This window comes from Diabrotica undecimpunctata, chromosome 1 (assembly GCF_040954645.1).
Source record: "Diabrotica undecimpunctata isolate CICGRU chromosome 1, icDiaUnde3, whole genome shotgun sequence".
Lineage (NCBI taxonomy): Eukaryota > Metazoa > Arthropoda > Insecta > Coleoptera > Chrysomelidae > Diabrotica > Diabrotica undecimpunctata.
In genome coordinates this window covers 97897255-97918000 of record NC_092803.1, presented here as the reverse complement: position 1 = coordinate 97918000, position 20746 = coordinate 97897255, and the positions used below count along the sequence as shown (strand labels likewise).

The window sequence follows — 20746 nt, the reverse complement described above, 5'->3', positions numbered from 1 at the left end:
TAGTTTTGGTACCAACTAACTTAAATATCTATCTCGCTAGGTAATCTAATGATGGATCAAATAAAACAGTATATAAACAATGCCCCCGTGTGTTAATTTTTGTGTCACAACGCAAAAAACTTTAAGGAACTATATCTTTTTCTAAACATGTAACTGTTGTATAATTTGTAAAATTAAAAGTGCAAAATCACATTTTAATTGCTATTGTAGTGATTTTAGGTTACTTGTCACTATTGTATGGATATTCTTTAACGTTGAATAATATATCACTGAAACGAACGTTGAAAAGTTGAATAATATATCGCTTGATAGACCGTATACAGACTATGCTGACAACCTGTCACGTAATATTATAATAAAATTGTATGTTAATTACGTTTTTAAATAAAATCACATTTTTTATGTTTTTTATTTGAACCCTTTCCAGCTCTACGCCTTAAATCTCTAAAAAAGTAGGTTGATCTATTATTGTGTAACTGCAGTCAATTATCACTAATGGTTTTGTTCGTAAATCAATTTTTTGTTAGCGAATCGATTAATTTGACCGGGGTGTTCAGAACTTGTGTGATCTTTTTTTTGTATTTTTGACTAAACAATCGAGATGTTATTTTTACTTATAATTTTCCCCGTTTTTAAGTTTTTGGAATCTATTACCGTTGAATTGTATCATATTGATATTTTTCGTTGTAAATCATTTTTGATATTGATATTTTTAGTTGAAGGCTCGAGGCATTTGGGACCGTTTATTGGTTTCTAGCAGCCTCTTCTGGTCCAGTCCTGTGTTTTCATGTGTTTACCATATTCTTGAGTTATCCGGTTTCTTCCTCTCTTTTCTTTAATATCGTCGATCCATCTTTGTGGTCTTCCTATCGATTATGTGCTATTTCTTCATTTGCCACATGTCATTAAGGTTTTGCGATAGCTTTAATCTGTTTTATTTTTCGTTTCTCATATCTTTCAAACTTACATTTTATCATGTCTTTTAATAGCTCTTTAAGTTTGACAATTAAGTGTCATGGTCTCAAGTCATAACAGGAAGGATACATGTGTCAAAAACCTTTCGTTTTAAATTAACTGGATCTTTTATAATAAAGCTGAGTTTACCTACTATTATCCCTTTGGTTCTTTTGGTTATTTCTGCAATTTGGTTTTCTTTTTTATTTTATATCCCGTAGATATTTTTTAATCTTCCTATCGTCAAGAGTCTACTTCTTCAGCTAAGATTACCTTAATTTTCTCAATATGTTGGCCCTACTACCCCCGATGCTTAAGCCTTTTAACGTTTCTTGTATCTCCTGTATACAAGTGCTAATTAGTACAATGGCATCTGCAAATCGCAAGTGATTTAATTAGCGTTAAGTAAGTTTTTGTTCTCATTCCAGTTTTTTTAAATATCCTTTAATTCAATTGTAAATAACTTGGACCATATCGTGTCTCCTTGTCTGACTCCTCATCAAATTGCAATATTAATTTTTCACTTATTTTAACTTTTAAATGTTGCTTTGCTGTAAATATTTTCTAAAAACTTTCTTATATGAGGGGTCTATTTTGCCGTTATCTAATGCATAAACTACCCATTCCCCCATTGTTCTATGGAATCGCAAGCTTTATGTAAAAATGCTGACTTAGTGGAATTGTTCCGAGTGTGTGTGATGATCATTTGTACTCTATCCTTTGTGGAATCCGTCTTTGGTTTAAGTTTAATTTGTTATAACCTTTGGTAATAATTAACATGGGGGTGGTAAAAGACTAATTGGTCGGTTCATGTTTCTTCGATCTCTCTTCTTGTGTGTTGTGCCATGACGATAATTTTTTAGGCATCTGTTAAGGCTTTTTATTGATTCTAGAGTTATCCACCTATTTTGACCATCCCTGTTGTTATTTCGTCTTGCACGGGCGATTTTTATTGGTAATACGATTAAGTAATAGAGTAAGAATCGTTCATTAAAAGGTTGATGCGGTAGTCATAGCAAAGTAATAGCAAAGGCAAATGAAAGTTCTGAAAACCCTGTGCATAAAAATTATTTTTGGTACCACTTCCATAGCTAGATTGAATAAATATTATTAAATTCCGAATATTTAAAAGTTTTTCCCAAAAACAATAAAGTTAAAGTATAAGAGGGTGAAAGTAAAATGTTTTATTGACAGGATGAAATGACATTCATCTGTATTGCATTTAAAAGGACAATGGTTTAGAATAGCAAAAAGTGTATTAGGCAGATGAAGTTTCTGAGTACCCTGCTGTGAATATATTCCTAAAAATTATTGTTTAACATTCGAACTGCTTGTTTGATTGGGGAGAGTGTGACGAAAATTGTATGTTTGTATTGAGGAGTGTACGAGATATATGTGCATGAGAGAACTGTGTTAACCAGTGTTCATTAAAGGTCAATATACGCCTTTGTCAAGCAGCAGACGTTAAGTGGAATCGTCGGGATAGTATCTTAATATTCGTTTAAAGTCAACCAGTGGGGCCATCTCGTTAAATATCTAACAGCTAGAGACTGATATTTCTTTAAGTTATCGATTTAAAATCCTATACCGTGGTTTACCACTTATATCAAATCAATTTTGTCGGGTCAATGATGGTTTTCGCTTATTAGTATTAATTAATAACTTTCTTTTATAATAGATAATTTTTATTAGAAAAAATATAAATGAGTTGTTACCGCAATGACGACCCTTAAATTATTGTCGGTATTATACTCTTTTAAATAACTTTTTTTTGTGTTTTTAATTTTTTATATTTATTTCGCGAACCTAAGCTGCTAATTTTTTTTCTATCTCTAAGTATAATTTATCTCAGTCACTTATTTTGTCAGCAATAAAAACGAGGAGTATCTATATTTTAAATTCCTAGCGCTGACCGCATTTATATTATTATACTCTTTTGAGCGCATAACATTAATCGCCCGTGGTGTCGCGTGTAGTATGCTGGTCTAGTAAATATTTTATATGGGTTCCAATCCTACCTCTGGAAGACTTTTTCCTTTAATTTAAAAAATTAATTAAAAATAATATTTTGAGAATAAATGGTTAATAGAAAATAAAATATTAATGTTAAAATATAATTAAAAAAAAAAGAATTGAAAATAAAAGATTACAAGTTGACGCAATAACGTCATTGCATATGGTTTCGGTCACGACTAGTTAGTAAGGTTCGAAACCATGCTAAGTTACGCGTTGGCCGGTAATGCAGATCCAATGCTTACCGATATTGGTCTGTGTCTGGGTTCTGTGTCGGCGCATGCGCAGTGTGTCTGTCTGGTTTAAGTGACCCATACTCTACTAGGTCGCGGTCGATACATCGATATCAAAACAAACCTTTATTTTCTTATGAGATTACATATACCAAAGATGTTTCACCCATTTACCCTCGCGACATATCATCGCGGTTTATAGCGATGTCGATGCCAGAATAAAATAGTTTGTTTTATATCGCGATCGAGCTGTTGATCGCGTGTTAACTACAAGTTTATTGGTTGTTTTCAAACCACGTGACATTCTCCGGAGATATGGATGGTCTAATAAATATACTGAAATGTATCCAAACTTATTCTCATACAAGCATAAAATCTGTCTGAGTGGTGTTTCTTAAGCTCTTTAAATAAGTGATGGTATTCTCCTAGATACTGCCTTTTTTTATTTATAGGATTTACAGGATAGATGTAAACCTCGACCGCGACCACGACCTAAGTGAGTAGACTAATAGGTTTGTAGGATGTTGTTTGCTCAGAAGCCTTTTCTGGCTTAGGGATTAGTATAATTTGAGCTAGCTTGCACAAAAACGGAAAGTACTCCGTCCTTACAAAAGCATTATATATGTGTTCCAAATACCTCAGTCCCTTATAGTTTGAGTGCTTTTAGAGTTTTAGCACTAATTAAGTCGGATCCTGTAGTTTTTGTGGGTTCAACATATTTATGGATCTTGTGAGATTGTTAACGGTAAAATTTTTAATAGGTAGTTCCACTTATAGGTTTTGCAGACATTCTTTCACTTCAGTGTGGAATTTATGTTTAGCGGGATATGGTTGGAGGACTTTTGTTGCTCCGCAAAAACATTGACTTTGTCTTCATTACTTTTTCCTTAGGACGGAAGGAAGGGAGTGTACGTATCTGGAGTACGTATGGGAGGGTTTCTAAATTGAGATTTTAAAATTTTTTTAGAGCTTTCTATAAATCATAGTCAGTAGCTTCTGAAGGAGTTGAGTTCTTAAGATAGTTTTGAATTTCATTGTTTTTATTAGTATTTAGTAAAGCCTTGAGATTATTTTGAGTTCTATGGTAGCTTAATTTAAATTATTTTTGTCTTCCCGAGCACAAGTTCTTTGCCAGATTTTGTTTATTTTCCATTTTTTGCTATTTTTTGTTTACTTAACGAAGGCAGTTCTTGAGGTATGCTAGTTGGCACTTGGCTAGGAGTTGAATCCTACATCGCTTTCTGTATCGATCTTGTAAAATATTTTGCCGTGTTCTCTATATCAACGTTGGTTTTTACAACAAGGTTTTCAGATATTCACGAAAATGATTCTCATTTATTAAACATCTTATTCATTTTGAAAAACCACAGACATGTAATATTGGCATAATTACTGTAATTTATATAATTTATATCATCTATCTTTATTTTATCTTTATTAGACAACACCCTAATATGGGTTTATTATTTTCAGCATTTATTTAACTTTGTATCGTGACCTGAAGATGATTTGCATATTGTAGAAAGCGAAACCGGTCGTCTGATTAGTTAAATTAAATTGATTGTGAGTAAGTCTAATTTATTATTTCTTTTACCTTTTTTAATAGAGAAAAATTTGACAAAAAACTATATCAAAATAGGCTAGATCAAAAAATGTAACAACAAAGTATCACGTGGAATGAAGATAACTAAGTTAGTTGGGAAAATAATTAAAACAACTTAAACAAACAAGGCTCTCGGAGGGATAAAAATAAACACAAACTTAAATAAAAGAAAACGTACACTAGGAATATAATTATATATGAAGAAAAAAGAAAGCTTATCTGAAAGAACGTAGGAGACTTTGAAAGAACGTAGGACAAAGAGGGACAAAGAATAGAAATTAAGGAATTAATATAAATTATTCATATCAATAAAAAAGAATGGACAACATATATTAGACAGATAAATCGAACAACGGAAACTGAACATGCTCTTGAAACTTCAGAAAAACATCAAATCAATTAACGCAAATGATAGAAACATAAGATAAAAGAAGTCATAACAAAGTTAAAATAGAGGAAAGGAACTAATAATATGGCTTACAACAGTTAACCCAGTTAACCATAATATTTATTAAAGTCATCAAGAATACATGAGAAGTGGATAACCAGTATTATTTCTCTTTTTACAATAGGTGTAAAATGCTACCTAAATACTTACAAAGGAATTGTTAAGTACCATTTTAAAATTATTAATAAAGATAATATCAAATAAACTGAAGAACATTATTAGTATATCAGACGACCAACAAGTTTCTTGTGCAGAGAAATGTATAATAAAACAATAAACCAGGTAGCCTACCTATGTTTTGTTGATTTAGAAAAGTCCTTTGATTTTCAAGAAAATTGGTAAGTAGTTAGAGTATACTTTAAGAAACAAACGTGACATGGTGTCAAATTGCGCTTTTACCCTGGGGGTGGATGCCACCCCTTCTCTGGAATGGAAATTATTTTATTAAAAATAACCACAGGAATCGATAAAGGGACCAAATCCAAACAAAATTTATCTAATAAAGTTATTAAAATAAATCAATATTTTGATTTTGATTTTTTGTGAAAAAATACATGTTTTAAAGCAGTTTTTCATAAATAACTCAAAAACTATAAGTTTTTGTAAAAAAGTTGTCATTACCGAAATTGAAGCTAATAAAAAATTGAATAAATTTCTTGCTTGAAAACCTTTTGATAATAATTCAAAGTGAGTTATAGGTAATAAAATGTATTTTTTTTTTTTCGGCGAGTCTCAAATCTGAATATTCAAGCTTAAATAACGGGAAAACAATACATTTTATAAAATATACTTATTAAACAATTTTCAAGTAAGTACTCAGAAATACCTATAAAATGAGCCCTAGAAGAAGTTGATAGCATCAAAATTAAGCAAGTTTTATGGAAAATACGAGGACCCTTTTGAATTTTTTGGAAAAAGTGAAAACTAAAACATACACCATTTCCACAAAAATTAAAATTTATAGTAATCGCTATAAAATTTTCTTTATTTTAGCATAAGTAATAACCTTAAAAATTTTGACCGGTTAAAAACCAGAATTTTTCAAATTTTCATAAATTTCATTTTCTTTTGAGAATAATTCCATATATACTCAATATACTTAAAAAATGATAGAAAACAAAATTTGAGGGTATGTTTTAACAAAGATTTTCCTTTTTTTTTATATTTTTGTAGGATAAAAAATATACTGAGATAAAAACGTTTAAAAATTAAATTTTACTGCGAGAACCATGTAACCGGGCTCTTTAACCTTTTATCTTTAAAAAATTTTTATACGACTTTATAGCCTTTGAAATTACCTTTCAAATGGTTTTTGAATGAACCTGATGTCATAAAAATTAACAGAGTTTTTCTAAAAACATCAATAACATTTTTTTAGAAAAATTTTTGGAGTAGGTTTTTTTATGTATATATAGGAAAAAAGGTATATAGGTAATAAGAAGTAGACATATCGATAGGTATATGCTCACAAAATATACATGTGTGGATGTGTGTATGTATATTTTGAAGATAGAAGAAGCTAGTGAAAGGAATTCTGTATATCTGCTCAAAAACATAGTGGTAATTTTTAGTATTCTGTGTGTCCATTGAATATTTCAGTATTTTTGTATATTTCCAAAAGCGAATTAAACTACAAGTGGTACTGTTTATTAGTGGTTAGCACTTAAAAATTAATTATTTAAATTGTGTTATTAATTTTGTGAAAAATGAAAATGTAAGTATAATAAAAAGTATTGTCTAAATGTTGTAACATTACGTATCAAAATTTGTTATTACTGTAGTTTTATAAAGCAACAAAATTTTGATTGTATTCTGGATGGGACTCGACTTCTGCTTTTTATAATAAAGGGAAGAAAAAAATTATCGATCTTTTAGATCATTTTTTCGATCATTTTAGAAGCTGGCAGGTACTGCACAATATTATTATACGGAAGTGCAAAAGATGTGAATATGAGTAAACTACAATGCATCGAAGACCTATCAGCTTATCTGGAACAGATGCGTAACGAGTCCTTTATTAAGGCTACCACTAAAAACAGTGCAGTAAAGTTTTCATCTCTGGTCCCAACGGTTGCTGCATTGGATGAACACATCAAAAGAGTTTATTTACAAACCCAGATATGGCTTGGAAACAAAGACATTCGTCCAGTTGACTGGGGATGGTGCAAAATTGAAGTGTCTTTGTTTCCAACTAAAAATCCCAATCCACCTGCTAAAGAAGAATTGTTAAAAATGATTTTTTGCAACTGCAAAAAAGGGTACGGCGCTTCTTGCGGGTGTCGAAGAGTAGGGTTATTTTGCAATGCAGTCTGCGGATCATGCAGTGGATCATTCAGGGGACAATTGACAAAATAACCCTCTAATTAATGAAAAAGGAGAAATTGGCAAAATTGGTAAATTTTTATAAGTCACATAAGCACTGAAAAAATTGTTCAGGAAATGTGGAAAGAATAATATTAATAAAGTTTATCATAACCAATAAAAAAGTTTCTAAATGATTAAAGCTAATAAAAAACATTTTCCATTATTTTTCAAATAATTGAAGTTTCTTGAAATTAACTTTTTCAATGATTCTGCTAAAGGCGGTGGTTTTTAATGGTTAAAATTTCACAGTCAATCCAAAACTATATCATAAACATTAAAGAAACTATTTGGTTAATATTAATATGCGATTTGATGCTAAAGGGGTAGAAAAATTAATTAAAATCATAAACCATGCTTATAAATGTTGCAAAATATTTATTTTATTTATTTATTGGGATTACTTATGCCAGAATACTTGAATCTGCAATTTTTCCATTTTTAACAAAAGGGGTGGATTTCACCCCTAAAATGCAAAAAGCGCAAGTTGAGCATATGCCACTTTTGAAGTTGAGGGTAAAATATACTCAATTTCAAAGTTTCATTCAAATCGATGAAGGTTCACCGAAATAGTTGTAATAGTTAAAGTAATAGTTGATTTTTACCTTCATTCACTGTACTAGTATACTTACATCCAATGTTATCTCACAAAACTCTCCTATTATTACAAATTGTTACTTAGAACCGTATTTCACTTAAACTTTACAACAATCATTTGATTTACTATATTTTTGATCTTACCTATATTGTTTCAAATAATAATAGTGTTTATTGTCCAACAGAATCCATTTAGAGGACAAAATACAATGCTAAAGTTAAATGAAATATTAATAATTCATAGGTACTAACTAAATAACACATTTTTCGAGTCTTTTACCTTAACATAAAGAAACTACTCAATCACATAGGTGGATCTCAGCCATCCTAGTTAGCTGCTTTAAGCTGCAGTGAAATATATCGCAGTAAGCATTTAAGGTATTATAATAGTCGCACATGAGAAATAGAGGAGAATTTAACATAAGATTAGTTCTAGCTTGTGTATTTCTGAACGTAATCGAATTTCTCACTGGATAAGATGGAACGTTAAAATTTATTTGTCGAAGAATATCAGGGCAGTCAATGAGATTATATAGTAGCTTGTACAGGAATATTAGGGAGGCATTAATTTGTCTAGATTCTAATGATACTACGTCCAAACCGCTATACATATAAACTCATTATTGCTGATGCCCCTCTTGGGATATAATTTGGATATATACCTACATCATAAAAAAGTGACCATGACAGAGGCATATTCCAGTTTACAGCGTACAAAAGTGTAATAAAGTAATTTAATTGCCTTAGTATTAGTAAGATTTCGACTATTTCTAATTACGAATCCATAAGATTTAAGTGCTTCTTTAACCCTTAAATTAACATGTTCAACAAAGGTGAGTTTATAATCAAATGTAACTCCAAGGTCTTTAATTTTATTCAAACGTTCAAGTTCATTGCCATCGATAATATAAGGATGGTATATATTAGACTGTTTCCTAGAATAACTACTTTGCACTTATTGGCATTAAGATTCAAATGATTTGCATTACACCATTCATGTACACGATTCAATTCACTCTGCAGAAAATGACAATCATTAAGGTCGCTTATCAATGAATAAATCTTTAAATCACCGGCATAACATAAACATGGTGCAGAAATTGATTCACACAGATCGTTAATAAAAACCAAGAACAATAATGGACCTAGATTAGAACCTTCTGGAACCCCTGAAGAAGCTAGGTACTTTTACGATTTGTAACCATTACAAACAACAAACTGCGTTCTATTTGAAAAGTAAGACCTCATAACAGTCACGGCATCCTCAGAAAGACCAAAGAGACACAATTTAGAAAGTAATACGCCGTGGTGAATTCTGTCGAACGCCTTCGTAAAGTCAGTATATATGACGTCAACTTGACTTCTATTATCTAGGGCCGCTTGACTTCTATTTTCTATATTGTGTGACCATTAATAAGTTTGTCACAGTGGACCGATTGGAGACAAAACCATGTTGATATTGAGACAGCTGATTACGAGTGCGTGAGTAAATACGATTATACAAAACTATTTCAAAGACTTGCGATAGACTGCAAATAATGGAAATAGGTCTGTAGTTTTCTACCTGACCGTTTTCACCAGTTTTGAATATTGGGCATACTTTTGATTCCTTCCAGAGACTCGGATATTCCTTGTTAAGAAGACATAAATTAAAAATTTTTAATAGTGGCACAGTTAAGGCACCTATGCAATCCTTAACCAAAAAGGATGGAATATTATCAGGTCCACACGTCATTTTGCCTTTCAATTTCTTACTAGTCAAAATTATCTCACACTCTAAAATAGGATAAAAATTTAAGTAATCTGCGTTAACTGAGGAAGAGTTAGCCTCGAAATTAATATATGATGACAGAAAAATACTTTTGAAAAATTCTGCAAACATATTCACAATATTTTGTGGGTCGGAGGTAGTAATGCCATTATATTTCATCACACCAGGAATTCTTAAACTATTATTTTTCGAATTTACGTACGACCAAAACTTCTTGAGGTTGATGGATAAAGCAATTTGGATATTCTCGACATATACATTGTATGCTAAACTGATTTTTGATTTGACAAGGTGTCTTAACCGTTGAAACTCAAGCAAATCACAATGATTTTTGAATCGTTTAAACTTTTTTCTAAACTTTGCTTTTAGTTTGATGTTGTGAATGATATCAGCATCGAGCCGGGGTGGGTATTTATGGCTAAAGTTTTTATAAACTAGAATATACTTATTAAACACAGAAAAAATTTTATCATAAAAGTTATTTAAAGTTTCATTAACGTCATTATAAGTATCCAGAGAATTCCAATCCGTTTCATACAGTTCTCGATATAAAGCAGGAAAATTTTCTTTTTTAAAGTTGTAAGTTAATTGCTCCAAACCATACCTAAATTACCTCTTTTACAAATATATCCGTAAATGCTATTAGAAGAGCTGGGTGATGAGAGTCTTCAAAGAGTCATCATGCTTCACTTCACAACTGAAATGCGATAAGACCAAATCAAGCAGTCTACCCAAATGATTAACAACATTGTTAAATTGTCTAAAGGTTAACACTACAGAAGTTTTGAAATCAGACATATCATTATCTATAAACCTTAAAACATTGAAATCGCCTAGTACTATGAAGTCATTATTTCAGTAATCAAATTGCCCTAAGCAATCGAGAAAATATTCAAAGTCTACCAAACTTAACCTATCAGGTAAATAAACAACAACTATATAAAAATATTTGTAACCAATCCGGCACTTGACAATAATAAGATCAATTAGTGGAAATTCGAGTTCAAATTCAAGTAGTGGACACTACACCACCACCCTTCACCTTGTTTACCTCATGGAATTTTCGGTCTTTTCTGTATAGTACATAATTATTCGGAAAGAGTTCCATACTCGAAATATCACTGCGTAACCACGTTTTACTTAATGCTATGATGTCGAATTCACAATCACTAACGTTAACATTAAACAATGAAATTTTGGTATTAAGGCCGCGTACATTTTGGTAATAACATGTAATTTCAACGTGTTGGGATTTACTTGATCTGGAATTGCTGGACACATTTAGTTTAAAGAGCTCTCCGTTTTACTGACTATGGTAGGTCTACCCTTTACATACTTAACGATCAGATTTTGTTCTCTATTGTCTGTTCGACGTTTCAGTTCGGTCCGGAGTTCATTTAAGTCCAGTTCATTTAAGTATTCTCCCTGTCGAGGTGTTTTATCATCAGAAATTGAAATAGCATTGAAATTAGATGTGGCTAATTTATTCTTGATACGCAAAATATACTTAGCCTGCGCGGGTGTTGAAAAGGTGACTTTCATTAGACGGGCCTTATTTGATCGTTTACCAATTCTGTGTACATGTCTTGCAGAAATCAGATTTGCATTACCACCTTGTATTGTAGTTAAAATATCATTTACTTTATTATTATCTTCCATAGCAGAATTAGTTCCTGGGACGTTATACAAAATGATATTGTGCGATCGATTAATACGGTCCATGGCTTCTTCAATTATCTCTTCCTGATGTTCGGATTTTATTGTAGGATTAATATTAACTATTTTCCTTTCAGCTCCTGCATTTCAGTTTCCACAAGATTCGTTAAAAATTACTTTAATTGAACAAACTTGTCCTCTCCGTTGCTACAAGTATTACATAGTACTTTGATATTTTTACTACCAATTCGTGTAATCCGACTGACATCATCGCCCTGTAAGCCAATGCATGAAGTATGCAAAGAATTCATATATCCCGAACATTTTACAAGTTGAATGTTTATGGTAGATTGCTTACAGTTTATACACACAGGCATAATTAATTTAACATTCAAATGTTATTTTAACATTTATCATAAGAGACCTTTTTAATTTTACCTTATTATATATTAAATTTTGGAACTATGTATAATATTTATATCATTATTTACCGAAATATTTACCTGAATGGAGTAAAAACCCAATGTTCTCCAAGATTAGCCATTGCATAACCATCCAGCCATTCCATATTCATTTTCTTTAAACCAGCCAGAAAATAGAGTAAAAAAAATTGATACTTTAATATAAAATAATTCCAATATGGCACGTCTCTGTTCTTCAAAGATTTATTTAAGTATCCATCTAAAGAGCTAAAAAGTTTGTACAATAAAAATTATAGGTAAAGAAATAATAATTTTGTATACCTACTCAATACCTATATGGTATCAGTGCTTAAAATGTTATCCTTTTTTACTTAATACTATGCAGTTTTTTTGCGAGTACCAAATAACAAGTCGATATAGAGTATATGATGCATAAATTAATCGCAAAAATATTCAAGATGCAGTGTACGAAGGATACGGCCACGCAAATTAAATGAGAATTGTCTTGTCAACTTTGCCGCTCCTCACGACATCAACCGTAAGGACAACATAAAATCAGATAATCTCAACAATTTCGTCATAAAATTAGATTTTTAGTATATATTAGAAGAAACGGAATTTTAGTAATTACATAGATAGTAAACAATTTGTTTTTAATGACTGCCATAATGAATAATGGGATTTTAATAGTTTCGTAATTGCTTATTAGGAGAAGAAAACATATTTAATTATTGTTTATACATGTATATATATATATATATATATATATATTTATATATATATATATATATATATATATATATATATATATATATATATATATATATATATATATAAATATCGGGTATGTGGTCTATATTAAATAAAAATCTTTATTTTTTCTAAAGCTCAATATTTAGCCATTTATTTAATAGCTTCATCGGGAGTAACTGTAAAAAACAAACATTTCAAAACACTGACGTACACTTAGATTTACAATACTTACAGAAATTAAAAGATTATACACATAAATAAAATTGAATAATAAAATAACATTATTGCTGATGTATCTGTACATTCAATAAAATGCATGTTAAAATTTAAAATATCTTTGAGCACGTTCGTTAACAATAAATAAGATGGAACAAGTAAAAATTATTTCAACGAACAAAATTAACGAACGTGCTCCACAGTGCTCCGAACCACTAGCTCAACTAAATCCCAACCAAAACAATGAAGCATCGGTATCCAGCGCAACAAATATATCCTTGCAAGCATTCACTGACACAAACCCTTCTCAGTGTAAACAAAAGTCTATTTCTAATATCCCGGAGATACCGAACAAAGTAGATGCATCAAATAAGGACAGTCACATAATTAATCAACCAAAAAGAAACTTTGACGAAGTAATTTCACGTGAAGCAGATCCATCTTCAAAAGAATGTAACATTTTTCCACCACCTAAAGTCCAAGCAAAATCTAAAAAAGCTAAAATTAGTTCAGCAAGCACTTCTGAATGCTCATTTTCTCTCTTACTTGACCCTGCTAAAAACTTCATAAAAAATTACCCTTTACCTTTCCCTCTAAACGTTGATCAACTTAACATACTACTAATGAATATCATGGGGTCAACAGATCCTATAACCACAATTCAAGAATATACCACAGACCTACCAGCTTTGTCCCATATGCTCAGTCAAGTTTATCCCTATTTAAATGAAAGATCCATAAAACGTTAATTAACGTTCATAAGGAAAAAATCCTTAATTACCTTAACAGTGAGGCATCGGAAGCGGAAAGTGACACATCACAACAGTGATACAGTTAAGCCAACATTAAATTCAAGTCTCTAATTCAGTGGAATATTGATGGTTTTTTCCATCGCCTTGCTATGCTCCATCATCTAATTGATGAACAATCTCCAGATATAATATGCCTACTGGAAACTAATCTGAATCTCTCAAAAAAATATAACTCTAACCAATATGACTGTTTTCGCAAAGACAGGATAACAAATAATAATTTTTCTTCAGGCGGTGTAGCCACATTAGTAAAAAAATCACTATCAGCGAAAGAATTTCCAGTGGCTACAAATCTGGAAGTTGTAGTCGTGGAAATACAATCATCAAACAGGTATTTTATTTGTAACGTTTACGTACCCTCCAGTCGCCAAGTAACGTACAACGATTTAAAGGAGTTATTCAATCAAATAACATCCTCTCGCATTATCGTGGGAGATTTTAATAGCCGTCATATTATTTGGGGTTCCTCTTATTCAGATGCTAGAGGAAAAATTGTCGAAAATATAATTTCAGATTTTCAATTGAATTTTCTTAATGACGGATCTCCAATTCGTCCCTCCAATGTGTAACGATAAGACTACCAAAGAGAATTGAAATACTATTGTAAAAATAATACCTCAACCATGGGAGCTTATCATCTATACCTTGCCTAGCTCAGTATCTCAAGGGTGAGTTCGTCTTATCTTAAACTAGGGATTGAACCTGAGTTCTCAGTTGATAGCAAATAAGACAAATTTTAACCAAACATATTTATTTAAATGAATAAAGAAACAATAATTAACCCTGCCAAAGCTTAACAGTTAATAAGTGTTACTTATTGCTTCGATGGGCGGCTTGTGTGTTCTAGCCGTTGGGTCCTCCAATTAGAAGTTGTGGAATTAGAAGTTGTGGCTTCTGGAGAGCTGCAGTCACACGTGGCTGTATGTCCAAATATGCCAATAAGACCAATAAAATTTCGATATGTCCAGTAAACCAATAAGGTGTCCAGTAAACTGTCCAGTGGACCAATAAAGTTTTGATATCTCCAATAAACTAAAAGGATAAGATGTGTAAGATAAGTGTGTGTGTGTGTGTGCGTGTGTGTGAGTGTATGTGCGTGTGTGTGAGTGTATATGCGTGTGTGTGCGTGTATGTGCGTGTGTGTGCGTGTATGTGTGTGTGTGTGTGCGTGTGTGTGCGTGTGTGTGCGTGTGTGTGCGTGTGTGTGCGTGTGTGTGCGTGTGTGTGCGTGTGTGTGCGTGTGTGTGCGTGTGTGTGCGTGTGTGTGTGTGTGTGTGTGTTTGTGTGTGTGTGTGTGTGTGTGTGTGTTTTTTTTATTGGCACTGGTTTTGACAACCAACCTGCCAGTCAATTTGTTTTGAGTTCTCTCTTTACACAAGATATTGTTAGTATAATTATGTAGTTAGTTTAACTATATAATTATTTTTGTATCTTTTTTTATTTATTTTTTTAGTTTTTTTTTACTTTTTTTTACTTTTTTTTTATTTTGTTTTATTTATATTTTTTTATTACTACGCTAAGACATAAACCCGATTCGACACCTCGGAGATTTAGATCTTCTTAGTAACTTTTTTTTTTATTTTATTTTTTTTTGTATTTTGCACTCCATTTTTTTTTATTCTTTATTATTTTTTTTATTGTTTTTTTTTTGTCAGAGCTTTAATTTTAAGCAATTAATATGACCATATAAAATTTTATATACATCTAGATTCTTTGACTCTAAAAGATGTGTTACATTAGAAGGTAATTGAACATTAACTTGAACTAGCTTGGTAAAAAAATTTGATATTTCAATAAAATGTAAGGGACATTCTAACAGCATATGTTGTAGATCAGCTACCTCCACACATATACATTCATTATTATTTGTCAGTCCTAGTTTTCTTTTGTATACTGGAGTCATACAATGATTGCTTCTTATTCTACAAATCGTTTTGATGAAGCCTCTGTTGGAAACTTGTTTAAACCATGTCTTCACGGAAATTGTAGGTTGGATTCTTTTATAAAATTTGCCTTTGTCTGAATTGTTGTAGTTTTTTTTTTTTTTTATTTAAAGAAACAAAGTCGCATCCACCCAAAGGTTATTAGCGACATTCCTGTAACATTTGTAATAATATTAAATTAACATTTGTAACTATCAATCATTGTAACAATTAATTACAATTTGTGAACAATTGAACATTTGTAACAATTAATTAAGTTAAATTTTGTGTAACATATTTATAGATTTTAAGTAACCTAATAAATTGTTCGGAACTAAACTTTTGTTGAGGAGTGCTTTCAGGTTATTTGGCAAATTGTAAGACTGTCTTTGATTTACATATTTAGGACAGTCTATCAAGAAGTGCTTTATACTGTCTACTGTATTGCAGGTTTCGCATTTTGGAGGTTCACTATTTGAGAAGAGATAGGCATGAGTATACCTACAGTGTCCAAGTCGTAGACGTGTAATTATAGTTTGGCATCTTCTACTTCTGGCTGTGGACTTCCACGAAAAAATATCACTTTTGATGGTTCTGAGTTTTGAACTAGAGTCATTCCACTCCCGATTCCACGCACTTAGCACCTTATTTTTGAAATAAACTTTTAGATAAAGAGTTTATACACTTACAGTTTATTCCAATATATTACTAAGATTCACAATTTATAACTTACATTAAACTTTGTTAATGTTAAAAATATTCGGAGCCCACATTGAGTACAACATTATAGTTATCGATGCAGAACCGAACTCGAATTGTTGTAGTGTCCCTGCCATTTTGTGCGTTTAAGAGATCTGATTACAGATATTAAATCACCCATAGGAAGTTGATAGGTTTGCAGAGTGGATTCTTTCATTGTTGCTTTTTTAGCCAGATCATCTACTATTTTGTTGTTTTGTATACCAATATGTGCTTTTATCCAGCACAATATGATATTTTTGCCCGATTTCAAAGCTTCACTATTCAGTGTTATGATGTCACTGATGATATAATTTTCTTTAAAATTATGTAAATTATATTTCAGCCTATGTACAATGCTTTGGCAGTCTGTAAATATAACATAGTTTAGTTCTTTTTGATTCATACATATTTTGTAGGCTTCTTTGACTGCTACGAGTTCAGCTGTGAAAGTTGTCATTTTGTCAGGTAATCTGTTGTTTATCTTTATACTTTTTTGGGGGTAGAATATAGCATATCCAACTTTGCCGTCCATTTTTGAACTATCTGTATATAATTTTTGATAACTCCCCCCATGATGTTGTACATACTGAAGGTGATCTATTTTAGTAAGAAAATCTGTAGCAAGAATATTACTTAAATGGCATGTATGTTGTGTATGTTGTCAATGTAACTAGAAACGTTGAGAAAACTTTCCACAACTAAAAGCTGCTTCTTTTTTTCCCAGTAATGATAAGTTAGGTATGTAGTGGTCAGTTGTACAATTTTACTCAACAACAGTTTATTGTTGACTGTCACTTTAACTATAAATTTCTCACTTAAGAATTCTCTGCGTAATGAAAGTGGAGGTTCTATAAGCTCACATTCCATGACCAATATGGGAGTACGACGAAGATAACCAGTGCTTAACCTAAGTGCTTTATTTTTTATACTTTTGATTTTTTGCGAGTACAGCGTTTGATGCTGAGCCATAAAATATAGATCCGTAATCTAGGATCGATCTCATTAAATTTCTGTATAGTAATATTGAGATGTTTGGGTCAGCTCCCGGTTACTGACACTTATAGTCTTGATGATATTCAATCCTGATTTAAGGTACTCATTACATTTATCTATTGACTTATTTTCTATATAGATTGCAACATCATCAGCATACTGTAAGATTTTTATATGTGACTATCAATAAGTGACTCAGGCTTTCTTGTGTGGATTTACCTTTTCTAAAACCAAACTGAGTTTTTGGTAATAGGTCGTTCTTTTCTTACCAAAATTCCAAACGGTTTTTAATTAGTCTCTCATATGTTTTAAGTATACATGAAGCCAGTCCTATTGGACGGCAAGAATCACAATTATTTAACGATTTTCCGGGTTTTAAGATGGGGAGAATAGTATAAACGTGCCAATCGTCAGGAATATTTATGCGGCGTGACCAAATTTCATTGTATATATTCAGAAGCACAGTCTTACCAATTTTTGAAAGATTTGATAGCATCAAGTAATGGATTTCATCACCACCTGGTGCTGAATTTGAATTTTTCTTTAACGAAAAGTAAAGTTCAGTGCCAGAAAATGGTTTGATTAAGAAGCGGATTTGTTTTGGATAGTATTGCGCATTCACTTGTAGGTCTGGAATTACTAATTCTGCAGACAGTGGAGTGATATTTTGGTGGAACTCTTCTATCCATGAAACTTCCGATAGTATTATAGGGACTTTGTTCTTAGTTTTTCTATTTTTTAGTCTATTAACTTTTGACCATATATCTTTAATAGGGACCGACCTATTTAAGGACCTGACATAATCTCTCCAGCTATTTCTTTTAGCTTGTTTAGTGATCTTCTTTACTTGGGCATCTTTTTTTTATACTTAAGTAGGTTTTCTTGGTTTGGATGATCTTTGAATATACAAAAACTTTCCCCTCTTCTTCTGACTGCTTCCTCACATTCTAAATCCTACCAGTATTTTCCTCTGGAAGTTGGTTTTTTAATTTTAAATTTGGGGATGCAGTAGGATGCAGTTGTATTTATATTGTGCAAAAATTATTCATATGAATTTATATCTTTAGATTGAGAGAAGATATCTTCCGAAAATTGTTATTATAATTTTCAGTCGGCTTTCTTTAAATTCCACTTTTGTGAATACGGGTTATATATATATATATATATATATATATATATATATATATATATATATATATATATATATATATATATACATACATATATATATATATATATACATATATATATATATATATATATATATATATATATAAATATATATATATATATATATATATATATATATATATATATATATATATATATATATGAGTTGTTTGATCCTCTAATTCGACCCTTATAGGTGCATGATCTGAACCGAATAGGTCTTGAAGTGTTTTCCAAGTGATCAGATGACTTAAGTCAGGAGTACAAATGGTCAGATCTATTGCCGATTTCGAAAAGTTCCTAAAGAAAGTAGAAGAGCCATCATTTTTGTATATCAAATTATTATCATCTATACAGTCCATTAAGATTTTGCCTTTTATATCTGTATGATTGTCCAAGCCCCAGGCAATGTGATAAGCATTGAAGTCGCCTCCTATTATGAACGGTCTTTCTATAGATATTATGAAATTGTTCCACTGTTGTAACGATAACTTTTCTCCTGGGGAACATACATCGATATAAATGTGACAGTAAATGATTTAAACTTAATTTTAATGGCTACTTTATTGATGTTTAATAATTCAACTTTCATGGTGACTTCCTCATAATACAGATTTGAGTTTATTAAAATTGCCGAGCCACCACCGACAGTTGCTGAAAAGCGGTCGTCTCTGACAATATTATATCCGTGAAAGTTAATATACTTTTCTCGTTTAAATCTAGTTTCTGGTAATAATGCGATATCAACTTTCTGGTCTTCTAGTAGGTGGAGAAGATTTTCTCTATTAGAGTTAGCCGATCTACAATTCCATTGACAAATTACCAAACTATTCATTATTATATGAGAGAGAACTTAAAACTGTTTAAATTAAATTTATTAAAACTGATTTTTCTGGGATTTCAAAATTTTTGTGATTCATATTAGAAATAATACTTATAACTATATTTGATATTAGTTCTGTTAATTCTTTACGAGATTCATGTATTTTGGATCCTTGTTCTGCATTAAATGTAGATTGATAAGAAGATGAATTGGAAATGCCGAAAGATCTGGTGGACATGGGGTTTAACTTTATTATTTTTTGATGTTCTATTGCTATTGGGTCTTGCGAGGAAGGGAGGGTCGTTTGGATTTTGGAGGTTTTATTAGGTTAGTTATATTATTCTAACCCCAAAATACTGTAGCAAATGCTGCACAAACGGCCACTCTATTTCAGAATGCCGACAAAGATCATTTATCTGTCTGAACTGCGGACAAAACCATAAATCAAGCGATTTTCCTAATCCCACCACACCCAAATGCCCAAACTGCGGAGGCAAACATCCCGCATACTCAAATTGTTGCCCAAAAAGGCAAAAAAAACCTGAAAATACCCACCAAACCCAACCATTGTCGATCGAAAGATCAACTCCCGCCTTCGACCTAACCACCGATCTAAAAAACACAATCAAACTTGGCACCCTTGTGCTATTAAACATTTTACCCGAAAGAAGGGATCTTATCACGTCAATCACGAGTTCAGTGATTGACAAAATCTTTGGCCATACAGTAGTATTGTCTGGTCCCAACAACAAGGTCGACATAACCTTCCACCACAACTTCTAAATTAACCGTCTATGGATTTCACAATCGGTGCAGTAAATTGCCAAGGGATCTCTAAAAAGAGACCACAAATCAAACATATCCTGCAAAATCACAACATCCAAATCCTTGCCATTACTGACACACTTTGTCGAAACACTCCGACTTTTGCAGGATATACAACAATTTATCGAAACCGCTGTCAGGTTTCCGGTGGGAATAGTATTCTTATCAAACACGGATTGCCACACTCCCCCACAAATTTCCGCAAAACATCCCTCCACCTAACGTGGACTTCCTGGCAATTAATCTGCATCTCCCAAACAACCAAACCTTCACGATAATCTCTTACTACAGGCATCCAGCAAGCCCGCTTTCTCTAGAACTTTTAGAGTATTCAGAGTCTCTACTCTGAATAAAGCAATTCTTATGGGCGATCTGAACTGTAGACACACCCAATTCGGTGATCATTCTAGTAATCCTGAAGGCATCAGACTAA

General features: G+C 31.7%; 1 protein-coding gene across 2 annotated transcripts in view; it reads right to left on the bottom strand.

The window, feature by feature from the left end:
* GC (gamma-glutamyl carboxylase) overlaps positions 1–20746 on the bottom strand; it is a 996199-nt gene that overhangs the window by 515951 nt on the left and 459502 nt on the right. Inside the window, exon 5 of one of the 2 annotated variants that reach the window (XM_072545537.1) lies at positions 12140–12325. The exons of the other annotated variant lie outside the window; for it this stretch is intronic. Within the exon in view, the coding sequence (XP_072401638.1) occupies positions 12140–12325 (186 nt within the window). The remainder of the gene's footprint in view (positions 1–12139; positions 12326–20746) is intronic. 2 annotated transcript variants of the gene reach the window in all.